General features: G+C 41.1%; 1 protein-coding gene across 3 annotated transcripts in view; it reads left to right on the top strand.

Annotated features, from left to right (window-relative positions):
* The window catches only part of nup50 (nucleoporin 50), a 94,888-nt gene that overhangs the window by 7,472 nt on the left and 68,304 nt on the right, over window positions 1–19,112 (top strand). For all 3 annotated transcript variants that reach the window (XM_087997375.1, XM_043709227.2, XM_043709228.2), the window contains exons 2-3: window positions 8,936–9,014; window positions 14,781–14,864. In XM_087997375.1, the coding sequence (XP_087853501.1) occupies window positions 8,946–9,014; window positions 14,781–14,864 (153 nt within the window). In that variant the 5' untranslated portion in view covers window positions 8,936–8,945. The remainder of the gene's footprint in view (window positions 1–8,935; window positions 9,015–14,780; window positions 14,865–19,112) is intronic.

Genomic DNA, 19,112 nt, shown 5'->3' with positions numbered 1-19,112 from the left:
GGGAAGATGCAAGAAAGATTTAAAGTACTGTTTCTTGAGATGAGGGATATAGTTATTGTCGAAGCAGAAGTTGTTCTGTTTTGAGAATAACATTTTAGAGCAGCTCAGGATCATGAGCTGTCACCCAAAGCAGGTCGAAGGAAATAGTTCCCTTTGCAGGAAGGGCTGAGAATTTTGACAATAAATTTGAGGTGTTTGGTAAAAGACAGCTTGAAAGAATATTTATTTCCTTTTCATACAATTTTAGTAGGATCTGAAATGCATTGCTGAGGGGGTGGTGGCAGCAGATTACATCATAATTTTCAAAAGTGAATGAGAAAAGCACCTGAGGATGAAAAAAATATGCAAGGTTACCAGGAATTGATAGTTGAGTGGGACCAGCTGTCTCATTGTTACAGTGAGAGAACATGACAGATGAGGCAAATAGCTGCCCTCTATCCTGTAAATGCTTTATGATTTGATGAAGTAACGTTCTTCCTTGCTGACAGTTACAACTAGACAGTCACACAGTGCAGGAAAGACCATGCAACATAGAAACAATTAGAGCCTTGTGGCTTGAATTGCTACCTTGTGTTGTAAATACATTTATGTGCAATATTCACAAATTGAGTTTATAAAGAGGGGATAGCATGGATAAGCAAGAGCTGCTTCCTTTGATGGAGAAGCATGTAACCATAGCATATCGACAGAAGGATTACAGGAAAGTTGAGGAAATACTTGTGGATCTGGAACTCGGTGCCTGAAAGGGGTTGGCAAGAACCTATATTTAATAGCAAAATACACATGGAACATTGCAATGCAGTACAGGTCCTTTGGCTCTATATGTTGCACTGCCCTGTGAAACCAATCTGAACTCCATCTAACCATTCCAGTCTCGTCTGTATGCCTATCTAATGACCACTTAAATGCCCATAAGATTGGCAAGTCTACAACTGTTGCAGGCAGGGCGTTCCATGTCCCTACTACACTCTGACATCTGATATTTGTCCTGTATCTATCCCCCCTCAATTTGAAGCTATGCCCCCTCATGTTAGCCATCACCATCCTAGAAAAAAAGCTCTCGCTGTCCACCTGATCTAACCTTCTGATTATCTTGTGTGTCTCAATAACATCACCTCTCAACCTTCTTCTTTCTCACGAAAACCACCTCCAGTCCCTCAACCTTTCCTCGTAAGACCTTCCCTCCATACCTAGGCAACATCCTAGTAAATCTCCTCTGAACCCTTTCCAAAGCTTCCACATCCTTCCTGTAATGCAGTGACCAGAACTGCACACAATAGTCCAAGTGCAGCCACACCAGAGTTTTGTGCAGGTGCAGCATGACCTCATTGTTCCAAAAATCGATCCCTCTACCAATAAAAGCTAACTGTATACCTTCTTAACAGCCCTATCAACCTGGGTGGCAACTTTGAGGGATCTATATACATGGGCACCGAGATTTCTCTGCTCATCTACACTGCCAAGAATCTTACCATTTGCCCAGTACTCTGCATTTCTATTACTCCTTCCAAAGTGAATCACCTCACACTTTTCTGCATCAAACTCTCATTTGCCACCTCTCAGCCCAGCTCTGCAGCTTATATGTATTAGCATTAGAAGAATTAGAATCCCATCAGTTTGGAAACAGGCCCTTTGGCCCAACAAGTCCACACCGACCCTCTGAAGAGTATCTTACCCAGACTGATTCCCTATCCTACGTATTTATCCTGACTAATGCACCTAACCTATACATTCTTGAATACTATGGGCAATTTAGCATTGCCAATTCACCTAACCTACACATCTTTTGGATTGTGGGAGGAAACCGGAAGAAACCCATGTAGACACGGGGAGAATGTGCAAATTCCATACAGACAGTTGTCCGAGGCTGGAATTGAACATGGATCCCGGGGGCTGTGTGGCAGCAGTGCTCACCACTGAGCCACCGTGCCACCTCCCATCTATGTCCCTCTGTAACCTATAACCTCCTTTGGCAGTAACCACAACTGTACAGACCTTAAGTGTCATCCACAAATTTACTAACCCCATCCTTCTACAACCTCATCCAAAACAGATCCTTGCGGTACCCCGCTAGTAACTGAATGCTAGGATAAACATTTTCCATTAACCACCACCCTCTGTCTTCTTTCAGCTCACCAATTTCTGATCCAAACCACTAAATCACCCTCCATCGCATCCCTCCCTATTTTGTGAAGTAGCCTACCATGGGGAATCTTATCAAACGCCTTACTGAAATCCATATACACCACACCAACTGCTTTACCCTCATCCACCTGTTTGGTCACCTTCTCAAAGAACTCAATAAGGTTTGTGAGGCACGTCTACCTTTCACAAAACTGTGCTGACTATCCCTAATCAATGTATTCCTATCGAGGTGATTTTAAATCTTATTGCTTATAACCTTTTCCAACACTACCCACTACTGGTCTATAATTAGCAGGGCTGTCTCTACTCCCTTTCTTGAACTAGAGAACAACATTTGCTATCCTCCAGTCTTCTGGCATTCATGTTGTAGACAATGATGACACAAAGATTAAAGCCAAAAGCTTGGCAATCTCCTCCCTGGCTTCCCAGAGAATTCTAGGATAAATCCCATCCGGCCCAGAGGATTTATCTATTTTCACACTTTCCAGAATTTCTAACACTTCCTCCTTATGAATCTCAACCCTATCAACTCGACAACGTTATCATTTTCTAGTGTGAATACGGATGAAAAATATTCATTTAGTGCTTCCCCTATCTCCTCTGAGTCCATGCACAACTTTCCACTACTGTCCTTGCCTGGCCCTAATCTTACTCTAGTCATTCTTTTATCCCTTGTATACGTATAGAAAGCTTGAGGGTTTTCCCAATCCTATCCGCCAACAACCTTTCATGTCCACTCCTCGCTCATGTTAGCTCTTTCTTTAGGTCTCTCATGGCAACCTTGTAACTCGCAATTACCCTAACTGAGTCTTTACATCCCATACTAACATAAGTCTTCTTCCTCCTCTTGACAAGAGATTCAAGTTCCTTAGTAAACCACAGCTCCTGCACTCAACAAATTCCTCCCTGTCTGACAGTTGTATACTTATCAAGGACATGCAGTAGCTGTTCCTTGAATAAGTTCCACATTTCTATTGTGCCCAACCTTGCAGCTTTCTTCCCCATCATAAATCTTGTCTAATCGCACTGCAATTGCCTTTCCCCCAGCTGTAGCTCTTCCCCTCCAGTGTATACCTATCCCTTTCGTTCGTTAAAGTAAACATAACCATATTGTGGTCACTATCACCAAAGTGCTCACCTACCTCCAATTTAACACCTGGCTGGGTTCATTACCCAGTATTAAATCTAATGTGGCCTTGCCCCTTGTTGGCCTGTCTGTATACTGTGTCAGAAAACCCTCCACACAATGGACAAAAACTAACCCTTCTAAAGTACTTGAACAAAGGTATTCCCAGTCAATATTGAAGACCCCCATAACAACTACCCTGTCGCTCTCACTCCTACAGAGAATCATCTTTGCTATCCTTTTCCTCTAAATCTCTCGATGTATTCGGAGGCCAATAGAAAACTCACAACAGGGTGACTTCTCCTTTCCTGTTTCTAATGTTAGCCTGTACTACCTCAGTTGACGAGTCCTCAAATGTCCTTTTTGCAGCCATAATGCTGTCTTTAACTAACAATACCTCCTCGTCCTCCTCGCAAACCCCCCCCCCCCCAAAAAAAAACTCCTGTTTTCTGTTCTTACTGAAAAATCTGAATCCTGGAACATGCAACAACCATTCCTGTCCCTGCTCTACCCATGTCTCTGAAATGGCCATAACACTGCATTCCCAGGTACAGAACAGAGGAGGACTAACTTGCCTGTGGCAGTCAAATGTGCTCTGAGATTGCGGTTTCTTTCATTTCATTTTTGAAATAAAATTTTTATTATTTACGTATGGGATGTGGCCTTTGTTGGCCAGTCCACCATTTATCACCTATCCCTAATTACTCATGCGGTAGTTCAGAGTCAGCCACATGGCTGTGGGTCTCGAGCTGCATGTAGGATACAGGCAGGTAAGGGTGCCAGATGCCCTTCCCTACAGGGCAGTTGTGAACCAGGTGGATTTTAATGATAGTCAGTGGTTACATTGTTACAATGAGGCTCACTTTTAATTTTGGATTTCTTGAATTCAGATTTCACTATTTGCTATGGTGGGATTTGAAAATGTCCTTTTAGTTTTTTTCATAAGTTTAAAAGTTGAATGCTTGTAAATTTTTTTTTTTCCCCCCTTGAGAAGTTATGATGCACTTTAGAATAAGTAAATAGGATAGAATGAATTTAAGCTGCTCCACTGTCTTGCATTGTAACTAAAGCACATGCAGTTGTTACAGCAAATAATGTTCTCTCTCTTTTTGTGCAGCAATTGTAAATTAAAAGTACCCAATTATGGCAGGGTATGCAAGCAATGCAAGTGTTGTTCACCGGCAATCTGATGCCGTGATTAAGTAATTTGCGTGAAGCATACTTAAAATAGTGCTGTTCTCTGTAAAAGATAGTAATTTATGGTTTCTAAACAAAATGTACAGAGTTTTTCAGAATTTATATTGATGTATTCTAGCTTTTGAATTATTGCAGTGCCAGTATGTAAAGAATAATGCTTGTCAAATGATTGTGAGGCAACAATTTATTTTTAAGAATGATGTCATAAACTGCAAGAACAAATCCTGTGTGGTTAATAAAGTTACCTGAACTCAAGATTTAACTGGGCTTGTTTTGTTTTTTAAGCTTGCTTTTTCCTCCAAGCTGGTTCAAAGCACTAATTGCCATATAAATGAGAATCATTGGAACAACTTCTTCCATAATGAACACTCTTGGCAAATCTCTGGGTGAAAGATAAGAACCCAGTTGATGGAATGGGATCCCCTTTGAGAGGCACTCATCTATAAAACGAAGGTTATTCATTGAATTTAATTTCTCACAATTAAATTCATTCTTCCATATGTGTAAATCAGGAGAAGTGAATCATATGCCTGGAAGGCCCATCTTTTGTGTAAGGGGATTTATAAAGGTAAGTATTATTTTTATCCTCTGAACTGGATTCCCCACATTTTATTAGTTCTCTTTCTTCAAATTGTGTTGGGCTTAAAATATGGTGAGTCCTATTTCTAATGACTTTATATAGTAACTTGCATTACAGGGTCACATTAGCTTGTGGAATACTATTCTTTTGTGATTCTGCATTTTGCCTTATGGATGAATTGGCTGACGCATTGTTTAAACATTTTTGTGTTTGTAATCAAAGGTAAAATCCAGCAAATTTTGACGCGATGAAAATCATCTTTTGATATAAGTATCTTGCAAAACTTTTATTTGGTAATGTATTTTTAAATGGTTTTTAGTCCAGCTCATCCCTAACTGCACATTGCCTCCCTTAGGAGAATGGGGTCAGGTTTCCTTGAGTGCATGTAATTGATGGTCTCAGCAACTGTGTTTTTACATAATCTGTTGAATGTAATGATGTACCTTTTTGAGAAGCTTTATTTGGGATGGTGGGGAGAAAACTGACATTAAGCCCCAAGGGTCACAGGTAGGTTTTGAGGAACATCTAGGCAAAAGTGAGTACTGCAGATGCTGGAGATTAGAGCCAGGAGTGTGGTGCTGGAACAGTACAGCCAGTCAGACAACATTTGAGGAGCAGGAAAATCAGCTTTTTGGGCAAATGCCCTTCATCTGGAACATCTGTGGTTCTCTTTTCAATCTATAGAAGGTGGATAGGGAATTCCAGGCTGAAGGCCATGGCTGAAAATGATGGTAGCAGGCATTTGGTTGGTGGAGGGGGGTGCACACAACTAAAATCTGAGAACAAAAGACAAAAAGTTTGAAATGTTTTAACTAGGGGAAGGTTCTATCTTCCCACCGTAAACTCTATCAAATCACAGTTCTTCTCACAACCAATACCATAGTAAACTGATCATTTGGCCATTCATTGTTGGCCTTGTGTGCAAGCATTACCATTTTGCGATCTTAGTATGAGAGCAGTGTGTGATGGGTGCCAGGCGTAGTGCAAGAATGAACTCCAGTTAATTATTAGTGAAGAAATCTCTATATTAATAGGAGGTTCACTGTTAAAATAAATACTAATTTTGTTAATTATTGCCATCTCAGCTCTTCCATTGAAAGTGCTATTATTTAAGAATCGATGTGTCTTAAAGTCCCTGGACTTGAGTTTAAAATCCCAGCTAGCGTTTGTGTAAAACATAAAGCGTATTGTCTTGTTGGAGATGCTACCTTTAGAATATCTGCCCTGTTTGCCATGTGACTGTCTGAAAGATCTATTTGACACTGGTAGGATAACAGTGCATTCTCCAGTGCCCTGATCAATATTTTTCTCACAACCAGTACTATAGTAAACTGATCATTTGGCCATTCATTGTTGGCCTTGTGTGGGAATAAATTAGCTGCTTTTTGCTTAGATAAGCATTTACAGTTCAAAAGTATTACATTAGCTATATAATATTTATTACATAGATGCATTGCTATCCTACCCTTTCTCAATTCTTTTTTTTTTTGCTGCTGTCACTCCCAACATTTACTGTTCTTGTCCACATTAACACTAGCATGGATAAGAAAAGGAATAGTTATCTGCCACAAGCTGCATCACATCTTACATCTTTGACCTGTTGTATGAAATCCTCCATTCTTCTTGATCATTTCAGGTTCTATCTTTTCCCACCATAAACTCTATCAAATCACAGTTCTTTAGACTCCAGCCTATCCCAGAGATGATAATAGCAAATGAGCAAGTTTTGGTTTTGAAATATAATTTTGTTCATGGAGGTGAACATATCAACTTAATTTGCACACCATAATGTTCCAGAATCAGAAGGGAATTTTTTTAATAACTTCAATTGAGAAAACACCCATTTCTATTAATACTTATATATTAGATATAATACTTCTGGAGTAGAAATGAACTTGTATCTTTCTGACATAAATCAAAGTTTTAATTTATTGTTTCTGAGGTAGATCCTAATTAAAACTCCAGGGAGTAAAAGGGCAGCAACAGACAAAACTCAAAAGATAACTGACCCTTGCAGTTTCCAAGAAACTGTAAACAAACTGAGATTTGGAAATCAAAACACTGGAAAACTAAGCCTGTTAAAAGATATAAAGGGACATAGAGTCGTAGAGATATTCAGCATGGACGTGGACCCTTCATTCCAACGCGTCTAAGTCAACCAGCTATTCTAAATTTATCTAGTCCCATTTGCCAGCATTTGGCCCATATCCCTCCTAAACCCTTCCTATTCATATCCCCATCCAATTGCCTTTTAAATGTTGTTGTAATTCTACCAGCCTCCATACTTCCTCTGGCAGCTCATTCCATACACACACCATCCTCTGTGTGGAAAAAGTTACCTCTTGGGTCCCCTTTACATCTTTCCCCTCTCACTCTAAACCTATGCCCTCTATTTTTGGACTCCCTGATACTGGGAAGAAGACCTTTTGTCTGTTTACTCTATCCATTCCCTTCATGATTTTTATGAACCTCTGTAAAGTTCAGCCCCTCCCAAGAGCCCAAACCTTCTAACCCTGGCAATATACTTGTAGATCTGGATGTAGGTTTGATTGCTGAGCTGAAGGGTTCATTTTCAGATATTTCATCATCATACTAGGTGACATCTTCAGTGAGCCTCTGGACGAAGCCACTTGAATCTTTCCTGAGCCCTTTCAAGCTTCACAACGTCCTTCCTATAGCAGGGAGACCAGAATTGCACACTGTATTCCAAAAGTGGCCTAACCAATGTACTATACAGCTGCAGCATGACCTCTCAACTTCTCGATGCACTGACCAATAAAGGCAAGCATTCAAAACCCCACCTTCACTATCCTACCGACCTGTGACTCTGCTTTCAAGGAACTGTGAACCTGCACTCCGAGGTCCCTTTGTTCAGCAACACTCCCTAGGACCTTACCATTAAGTGTATAAGTATGCTCTGATTTGCCTTTCCAAAATGCAGCACCTCACATTTATTTAAATTAAACTGCATCTGGCACTCCTTCGCCCATTGACCCATCTGATCAAGATCCCATTGTACCCTGAAGTAACCTTCTTCACTGTCCACTACACCTCCAATTTTGGTGTCATCTGCAAACTTTCTCACCATATTTCCTATGTTCATATCCGAATCGTTTATATAAATGACAAAGCAATGGACCCAGCACCGATCCTTATGGTAACTGATCGTCACAGGCCTCAAGTTTGAAAAGCAACCCTCCACCACCATCCTCTGTCTCCTTTCTTCGAGCCAGTTGTTTATCCAAATAGCTAATTCGTCCTTTATTCCATGTACTCTAATCATGTATCTATTCAAGCTGTGCAGTAGCAGTTAATGAATTCAGTGCAGTGCAAGCAAGCTCAATAAGATGATAATGACAAGAGGTTAGATTTAGAAGCTAAGAATAAGTTGGAGCAGCCTTTGTGTTTCTCAAACATTAATAGGTCTACATCATCCAAGACTGAGTTAACTGTTTTCTATAGATTGTTTCAGTGGAACTCTGGTTAGGATTAGCTTATGGAAAAATATGTGCTGAAATTCCTTGAGGAAGACAGTTTGTGACTTTGTGTGTCTGCTATCTGAGTTGCAATTTATAGTTTATATTGAGCTATAATTTACCTGTTTATCCTATGCACTAACATGCAGAATTAATATTCAGTGTTGGTTTTGTTGATTCCTGCATATTTCTGTTTTAAATAATGGAACCTTGTGGCTTCATTCTTTTAGTAAAGAACTGGAATCTTGTATTTTAAAAGTTGCTGGTCTCTACTGAGACTGTAACAATATGAATTGTGTTTTTGTTGTCTCAGCTTTTGTCAATGACATAATGAATAGTTTTATTTTTGTTGAATTTAGACTAGTAATCCAACTAAATGGTGAGGTTATTCTTTTCAATTTTTTTTTTCAGTAACACCAAAATGGCAAAGAGGACTGCAGACAAGGAACTAACTGACCGAAATTGGGATCAGGAAGAAGAATCTGAAGAGGTTTGTACCGTTTCTGTGAATGATGAATGCTGCCAAATTGGCATATTAGTGTATATGGTTTTCTGGATTAGGGGATGGGTTGAAGACAATTTTACATCTTGTTTAAGGAATTGATCTATTCAATTTGATTTAGGGCAAGCATCAACTATCAGAAAGCTACTTGGACGGAGAGAATGAAAGTGAATGGGGATGTTTTAATCTTGCAAATAAACACCTCATACTATATACTCCAATGTTGAATAAGTATGTCAAATGAATACTTTTATTTTCACTTTGATGTTGGGATAGAGTAGAATCCCTACAGTATAGAAAAAGGCCAAATGAGTCTGCACCGATCTGCCAAGGAATATCCCACCCATACCCAGTATTGCAGCTGTGCAAGAAGGCAGCTCTACCACCAACTTCTCAAGGCTAACTAGGGACTGAATAAATATGAAGTCCCTATCCCCCAAGTGAATTTTTAGTGAACTTTTGAACATTTTAAAAAAATAAATAAATCTGAGGTATTTGGTGGAAGTTTAGAGCAGAGACGTCTTTAACTATATTTTGAAATGGTATGCAACCTATCATGTTAAAGCAGTGGGACTGTTGGAACATACCAGCTGCAAGTAACAACATATTTCATGAGACCATAACAGTAGAGGCTGCTTTAAGCTTATGTGAAGTAGAAGTCTGAAGTTGAACAGTACCAGACTGTACTTTAATGTTAGGTTTGATACTTGAGTGAAACATTGGAAATACGCAGCAAGTCAGAAAGTATCTGTAGAGAGAGAAACTTAGCTAATGTTTGAAGTCAATGTTTTGATGAAATGGCAGGTGACAATGTCAAATTTAAAAAGTAATTGACTCAATCTTGGCTCAGTTTCTCTTTTTATTGACGCTATCTATGCTACTGAGTAGTTTCAGCATTGTTTTGCGGGATTTCTTTGTCAAGATGTGTACAGAATTGAGGGACATGGGTTAGATTGGAATACAGGTCATTCCACTATAACTCGTGTTTCGTTACTGCAAATTTGTTGTAGTGCAATTGACACATTGGGGACATCGTTTCTAAAGCGTGAACTTTTGGCTGTGACGTAATTACATCGTCAACACTTTAAGCACTGTTTCTAAAGAGCAATTTTTCTATAATGTGGGGTTGCACAAGAAGGCAACCAGTGTTATGGAAGAACTACCTGTAATCTCTTCCCTTGGTAGAAGGATCAATAGCCTGGTCGCATAGATTTAAGATAAAGGGCAGGTGATTTAGAGGGGATTTGAGGAAGATATATTTATCATTCAGAAGGTGGTAGGTATCTGGAACCTGCTGCCTGAGTGTGCTAGAAGTAAGAATCATTACAACATTTTTAAGTATTTTTTGATTATCACTTGAAATGACACAGCATACACAGCTATGTGCTGGAAGATGGGACTAGGGTAAATAGGTGCTTGAAGACTGGTATGGTCACAGTAGCTTGAAGAACTTCTCTCAATGCTGTGAGACCCTGTGGTAAGCCCAATTTTACGATTCCTGTCACTACAGTAAATATAACATTGTAGAAAACTCCTCATTATTCACTTTTTTAAAAAGCTGTGCTTGACTGGGTGCTCCATTTTTATTCTGCATTGTTGCTTGATTTGCTTTTCATGCTGTTCCATTTGATAACTTCAGTTGTTCACTGGGCTAAAATGATTCAGGTCCAGTAGGTTCTTCAGGCTATCAACCTGAAATACTGCACTAATTTCATATCCAAGGTGGATCCATTTATTCCTCCTCCATGCAGCCTTAATTCATTCTCCCAGCCATATTCAATTCTCAGAGGAAGTTCTAGAGTGCAACAAAAGTACAATAGTCTCAGCTCAGGTTGAGCAAAACTGTATAGCTACAATGTTGCACAACATCCAGAAGAGAGAAATCCAGAACTAACCTATAAATATCCTGTTTTTTTTTTTAACATGTTGGTGGCAGATCATACTGTGGTTATTGTATTATGGTGGTGTTTTCCTTTCGTTTTTAGTGTTTATTTGCAAGGCTAAGGCAGGGTAAAGGCTGGAATATGGAAGAGCTCGCATTAAATCAGCAGGACCCACTAATTTGTGTTGCGCTCTCTCTGCTGTATTTGTTTTTGGTGGTGATTTAAGCACATGCACGCCAAAACCTTTAAACAAAATGGTATCTTACATACTTTCTTGCCAGTATCTTGGACTACATTTGGCAAAAAGAAGGTACCACTGACCCAATTTGGACATCCCCCAACTTTTTTAAAACCTACCTTCCTTCTGACTTGAATAATTCAGTGTTTTTTGGCTTATAATACAGGCAATGGCACATCCAATCTCCTTGCAGCACGATTTCAAGGCAACAACTTAATCATGACCTGATATATTATAGTTTTAGAATCATAGAATCTCTACACTGCAGAAGTGGGTCATTTGGCTTAGAGTCCATACTAACCTTTTTTAAAGAGCATCCCACCCAGACTAACACCCCTGCTCCCACCACCTATCTCAACCCTATATTTCCCATGACCTATCCCCCTAACCTACACATCTTTGGACTGTGGGTGGAAACTGGAGCACCCACAAACCCATGCAGACACTGAGAGAATGTGCAAACTCCACACAATCACCCAAGGCTGGAATTAAACATGGATCCCTGGTGCGGTGAGGCAGCAATGCTGACACTGACTCACTGTGCCACCCCCAACTTGAGATAAATATTTGGTCAGGTTAAAAGCAGTATGGATAAGAAATTAGCTAAAGGATAGCAAACAATTGCAGTGAATAACCTTTTTTTTTTGTGTGTTGAAGGTATACAGTAGGGTTCTTCAGAGGTCAATTATGAAGAGCACTGCTTTGCATGATAAATTGAACTTTGAGGTTGTGCCTTGCACATCTAGAGTTTGCAGGGGACAACAACCAGGAAGTAGTATAAATAAATAACTTGGGGATCTAAATGGACAAGTCCCTAAGTTTGCAGAGTACATTTGAAGCATGTGGATTAATTTGGGCATACAGATTTGAGCTTCAAAAGGCAAGGTATGAAATGCAAAAACAACTAAACTATGATGGACTTCTATTAAACCCTGGGCTAGCCTCAGCGGGAGCATTTTTACTTTCTTTTTTCATACGCTCTGAGTATTGCCTAACCTTGAGAAGGAAATAGCAAGTCATTACCTAGAACTGCTGCAGACAACCTGTGTAGATACACTCATGCTGCTATGAAAGGAAGGTCTTTGATAGCAGCTTAATTCTATGCAAAGTCAGTACAGTGTCGCTTGGAGGGAAACTTGCAGGTGGTGGCATTTCTAAGTGTCTCTTGTCCTCTGCTTTTGTTAGGTGATGGAAATCGGGGATATGAAAAGTGCTGTCAAAGGAGGCTTGGTCGGTTGCTGCAAAGCATCTTAAAAATGGTTAACACTGCTGCCATTGTCTCCTAGTTGTGGGAAAATGAAATCTTAAGGTGGTTGAAGGGATAACATTAAGCAGGCATCTTTTTTTTTCCTGGATGATGTTGACTGACTTGTGGTGTTGTAGCTGTACTCATCCAAGCCCATGTGCATGTGTCCTTTCACAGTCCAACCATGAGATGCTTCTTCATTGTGTAAATATTTTAGTATTCTCCATGGAGTAGAAAGGTGAAAAGGAGTTATTTATTGAAGTGTTCAAAATAACGAGCATGGCAGAAAGTAATAAAAATAAAATGAAAACAAAATACTCTGGATGCTAGAAATCTTCAAATAAAAACAAATTGCTGGGGAAGCTCAGAAGGTCTGGCAGCATCTGTTGAAGCAGAAACAGCATGTTTTGAGTCTGATCACTCGTCAGGACTTAGCTGAAGTCATGTTGGATTCAAAACATTAATATGTTTCTCGCAGCATAGATGCTGCCAGATGTGCTGAGTTTCTCCAGCTTTTTCTGGGGATAAAGCCTTTCACCACTGGGAGCAATTTCCTTTTTTAAAATCTAAAAGGGACCATAGGAAAAGTAATTGCGGGCATTTTGAAGAATGTAGCCTGAAAGAAGTGGAGGCAGATCAGGTGGGACTTTTCAAAAGGAATTGCATAAATTGTTGAGGGGAAGAACCTTTTTTTTTTTTTGGCAATAAGTAAAAGTGGGGCCTCAATTACTTTTCCCATCTTCCAGAAGAAATGGTTTTAATTGGAAGATGACAGTTTCGGGGGTGGCACAGTGGCTCAGTGGTTAGCACAGCACCAGGGTCCCCGGTTCAATTCCAGCCTTGGGCGACTTTGTGGAGTTTGCACATCCTCCCCATGTCTGTGTGGGTTTCTTCCCACAGTCAAAGATGTGCAGGTCAGCTGAATTGACCATGCTTCATGGGCGGCACAGTGGTTAGCACTGCTGCCTCACAGTGCCAGAGATCCGGGTTCAATTCCCACCTCGGGCAACTGACTGTGTGTGGAGTTTGCACATTCTCCCCGTGTCTGCGTGGGTTTCCTCCGGATGCTCCGGTTTCCTCCCACAGTCCAAAAACGTGCAGGTTAGGTGAATGGGGTAAATGTAGGGGTATGGGTCTGGGTGGGTTGCTCTTCGAAGGGTCGGTGTGGACTTGTTGGGCCGAAGGGCCTGTTTTCACACTGTAGGTAATCTAATCTAAATTGTCTATGGTGTTAGGTGCGTTAGTCAGAGGGAAATGGGTCTGGGTGGGCTACTCTTCGGTGGATCGGTGTGGACTGGTTGGGCCGAAGGGCCTATTTCCACGCTGTAGGGAGTCTAGAATCTAATCAGAACTTCATTTTGACACTAGACTGTCAGCCTGGATTATGTTCAGAAAAATTTGCATTAGATATGTTGGTTGAAGGCAAGGCAAATTCAGTTATTGATAACTATCATCCTGACAGAAATGGGACTTGTGTCTTGATGGGCACATTTCTGATGAGCAATGGTGGGGCAAAGGTCTGTTGGAACTACATAGTGCCACTCTTGATTGTCATTGTGGGTGTCCTTATACCAAGGAGTCAAGTATGTTGCTGGAAAAGCATAGCAGGTCAGGCAACATCCAAGGAGCAGCAGAATCGACATTTTGGGCGTAAGGCCTTCATCAAGAATAATTCCTGATGAAGGGCTTATGCCCAAACTGTTGTTTCTCCTGCTCCTCGGATGCTGCCTGACCCGTGCTTTTCCAGCAGCACACTCTCAACTCTGATCTCCAGCATCTGCAGTCCTCACTTTCTCTGAGTTGGTCGAAGGGGAAATCAATGACGACAGTAGTTGAAGAAGGCAGCAAGCTATCATCTTCTCCAGGGCAACTAGGGATGGCAATAAATGGCTGGCTAGCAGTGCCATGAACAAATAAACACTTGAATGTTGTTTTAATCTGCATAGAATCTTGTTCTTAGAGCTATAAACTACCAGTTTCCAATACTTTTCAATGTGATGTGAGCACCTAACAGCTGAAGAACATTTTTTTTACAGCATTATATTATCCTTCCAGTATTTTGAATGAACACTTGTAAAGTGCCTTTATTATTGTGTAGAATAGCTTTGGCCAAGTAGACAATAGCAATATCCCACAAAATGAGGGATGAGAATTGCCAACTTTGGTGTTGCTCATGGAAGATTATGATGGAAAAGCCCAGAGTATTCCTTATTCTTCTTGGGAGTCAAAAATCTTTTTGAACCCAGAATCTCAAGATTCCAGGTAAGGATGCAGCTGCGTCATTCTGATATTTTATTGCATCTTCAATTCTTTTCCTTACTGTGGATAATACACTGAAATTATTGGTTAACATCTTTTCGTAACAGGTGCATTTTTTTGCTTTCTAGGCAGGTACTTTCTCGGTTGCAAGTGAAGATGTGCTGAAAAACAGAGCTATCAAAAAAGCAAAACGCAGAAATGTTCTCACTGAGGTAAGTCACTTAATTACTTTTTAAATATTAAAGTGCATTATGTGAAGGTTTTCACTTCCAGACAAAATATAATTGAAGCATTCTCCCAGCTTGGCTTTCCTGCTGTTCAGGATTTGGAGATATTGAGCCAGTCCCCATCTCTATGGATCAGGCACACTATAACAGCAAGTTAAAATTCATTTCCAAAATATATCAATGTGAGCAAGATATTCCCAAATGTAAATGTCCTTGAGTTCTGTCATAGTCATAGAAATGTACAGCATGGAAACAGACCCTTCGGTCCAACCCGTCCATGCCGACCAGATATCCCAACCCAATCTAGTCCCACCTGCCAGCACCTGGCCCATATCCCTCCAAACCCTTCCTATTCATATACCCATCCAAATGCTTCTTAAATGTTGCAATTGTACTAGCCTCTACCACATCCTCTGGCAGCTCATTCCATACATGTACCACCCTCTGCATGAAAAAGTTGCCCCTTAGGTCTCTTTTATATCTTTCCCCTCTCACCCTAAACCTATGCCCTCTAGTTCTGGACTCCCCGACCCCAGGGAAAAGACTTTGCCTATTTATCCTATCCATGACCCTCATTATTTTGTAAGCTTCTATAAGGTCACCCCTCAGCCTCCGACATTCCAAGGTCTCTTTGTTTAGCAACACTCCCTAGGACCTTATCATTAAGTGTATAAGTCCTGCTAAGATTTGCTTTCCCAAAATTTAGCACCTCGCATTTATCTGAATTAAACTCCATCTGCCACTTCTCAGCCCATCTGTTCCAGATCCTGTTGTAATTTGAGGTAACCCTCTTCGCTGTCCATGACACATCCAATTTTGGTGTCATCTGCAAACTTACTAACTGTACCTCTTATGCTCACATCCAAATCATTTATGTAAATGACAAAGTAGAGGGCCCATCACCGATCCTTGTGGCACTCCACTGGTCACATGTCTCCAGTCTGAAAAACAACCCTCCACCACACTCTGTCTTCTACCTTTGAGCCAGTTCTGTATCCAAATGGTTAGTTCTCCCTGTATTGCATGAGATCTAACCTTGCTAATCAGTCTCCCGTGGGGAATCTTGTCGAATGCCTTACTGAAGTCCACATAGATCACATCTACTGATCTGCCCTCATCAATCTTCTTTGTTACTTCTTCAAAAAACTCAATCAAGTTTGTGCGACATGATTTACCACGCATAAAGCCATGTTGACTATCCCTAATCAGTTCTTGCCTTTCCAAATACATGTACATCCTGTCCCTCAGGATTCCCTCCAACAACGTGCCCACCACCGAGGTCAGGCTCACTGGTCTATAGTTCCCTGGCTTGTCCTTACCACCCTTCTTAAACAGTGGCACCACATTTGCCAACCTCCAGTCTTCCGGCACTTCACCTGTGACTATCGATGATACAAATATTTCAGCAAGAGGCCCAGCAATCACTTCTCTAGTTTCCCACAGAGTTCTCAGGTACACCTGATCAGGTCCTGGGGATTTATCCACCTTTAACCGTTTCAAGACATTCGGCACTTCCTCCTCTGTAATCTGGACATTTTGCAAGATGTCACCATCTATTTCCCTACAGTCTATATCTTCTATATCTTTTTCCACAGTAAATACTGATGCAAAATATTCATTTAGTATCCCCCCCCCCCTCCCCTTTTCTGTGGCTCCACACAAAGGCTGCTTTGCTGATCTTTGAGGGACGCTATTCTCTCCCTAGTTACCCTTTTGTCCTTTAATATATTTGTAAAAACCCTTTGGATTCTCCTTAATTCTATTTGCTAAAGCTATCTCATGTCCCCGTTTTGCCCTCCTGATTTCCCTCTTAAGTATATTCCTGCTTTCTTTATAATCTTCTAAGGACTCACTCGATCTATCCTGTCTATACCTGACATATATGCTTCCTTCTTTTTCTTAACCAAACCCTCAATTTCTTTAGTCATCCAGCATTCCCTATACCTGCCAGCCTTCCCTTTCACCCTGACAGGAATATACTTTCTCTGGATTCTTGTTATCTCATTTCTGAAGGCTTCCCATTTTCCAGCCGTCCCTTTACCTGCGAACATCTGCCTCCAATCAGTTTCCGAAAGTTCTTGCCTAATTCCGTCAAAATTGGCCTTTCTCCAATTTAGAACTTCAGCTTTTAGATCTGGTCTATTCTTTTCCATCACTATTTTAAAACGAATAGAATTATGGTCTCTGGCCCCAAAGTGCTCCCCCATGGACACCTCAGTCACCTGCCCTGCCTTATTTCCCAAGAGTAGGTCAAGTTTTGCACCTTCTCTAGCAGATACATCCACATACTGAATCAGAAAATGGTCTTGTACATACTGAACAAATTCCTCTCCGTCTAAACCTTTAACACTATACGGCAGTCCCCAGTCGACGTTTGGAAAGTTAAAATTCCCTACCATAACTACCCTATTATTCTTACAGATAGCTGAGATCTCCTTACAAGTTTGTTTCTCAATTTCCCTCTGACTATTAGGGGGTCTATAATACAATCCCAATAAGGTGATCATCCCTTTCTTATTTCTCAGTTCCACCAAATAACTTCCCTGGATGTATTTCTGGGAATACCCTCCCTCAGCACAGTTGTAATGCTCTGCCTTATCAACAATGCCACTTCCCCCTCCTCTCTTGCCTCCCTTTTTTATATCCTTCCTGTAGCTTTTGTATCCTGGAACATTAAACTGCCAGTCCCTGAGCCCAGTCCCTGAGCCCAGTCCCTGAGCCCAGTCCCTGAGCCCAGTCCCTGAGCCCAGTCCCTGAGCCCAGTCCCTGAGCCCAGTCCCTGAGCCCAGTCCCTGTAATTGCTATGATATCCCAGTCCCATGTTCCTAACCATGCCCTGAGTTCATCTGCCTTCCCTGTTCGGCCCCTTGCATTGAAATAAATGCAGTTTAATTTATTAGCCCTACCTTGTCCCTGCCTGCCCTGACTGTTTTGACTCACTTCTGTTCTCAGCTGTACCCATCTCAGATTGATCTCCTTCCTCACTCTCTCCCTGGGTCCCAGCCCCCCCCACCTTACTAGTTTAAATCCTCCCAAGCAGTTCTAGCAAATTTCCCTGCCAGTATATTAGTCCCCTTCCAATTTAGGTGCAATCCATCCTTCTTGTACAGGTCACTTCTACCCCAAAAGAGATTCCAATGATTCAAAAATGTGAATCCTTCTCTCATACACCAGCTCTTCAGCCATGCATTCATCTGATCTATCCTCCTATTCCTGCCTTCACTAGCTCGTAGCACTGGGAGTAATCCAAACATTACTACCCTTGAGGACCTCCTCTTTAAATTTCTGTCTAACTCTCTGTAATCTCCCTTCAGAGTCTCAACCTTTTTTCCTTCCAATGTGGACAATGACCTCCTCCTGCTAGCATCCCCCCTGAGAAGATTCTGCACCCTCTCTGAGACATCCTTGATCCTGGCACCAGGGAAACAACACACCATTCTGCTTTTTCTCTGCTGGCCACAGAAACGTCTGTCTGTACCTCTGACTATAGAATCCCCTAACACAATTGATCTCTTGGAAGCCGACGTACCCCTCGTTGCATTAGAGACAGTCTCAACACCAGAAACCTGGCTCTTTGGGCTCCATTCCCCTGAGAATCCATCACCCCCTACATTTTCCAAAACAGCATACCTGTTTGAAATGGGTGTATCCACAAAAGACTCCTGCACTAGCTGCCTACCTCTCTTACCCTTCCTGGAGTTAATCCGTCTATGTGACTGTGTATCTGAGACTTTCCCCCCCTTCCTATAACTGCCATCCATCACATACTGTTGCTGTTGCAAATTCCTCATCGCTTCTATCTGTCTCTCCAACCAATCCACTCGATCTGATCAGATTCGCATCCAACAGCATTTATGGCACATATAATCCGCAGTCACCCTTAAAATCTCTTTGAATTCCCACATCTGTCAAGAAGTATATATAAACTGCAAAGGCCATTTTTGCTCCTTCGCAATCTACAGACCCAGAAAATAACACCATCTTATTCCTCTACAAATCCTGCCCCAGGTTAAAATAATAGCTATGGCTTATATTTTAAGTTTAATCAAGAGACTTATCTCCAAGAACATATAATCAAGAAAGAATCCACTATGCTGACTACTGCAGCCTTTCTCTTGGACAGACTTAAAACAACAATTAACTTATCTGATTCTGTGCTGTGAACTTCGCCCAACAGTTGTCAATTTAATAACATTATAGTTCCAGTGATGTGATGTTTTCACTTTTTGTAAC

This window comes from Chiloscyllium plagiosum, unplaced genomic scaffold (genome assembly GCF_037043375.1).
Source record: "Chiloscyllium plagiosum isolate Xiang-an unplaced genomic scaffold, Cpla_swu_hap1 HiC_scaffold_19, whole genome shotgun sequence".
NCBI lineage: Eukaryota > Metazoa > Chordata > Chondrichthyes > Orectolobiformes > Hemiscylliidae > Chiloscyllium > Chiloscyllium plagiosum.
The sequence above is the reverse complement of the archived record's forward strand: the minus strand, read 5'-3'. Positions and strand labels throughout refer to the sequence as shown.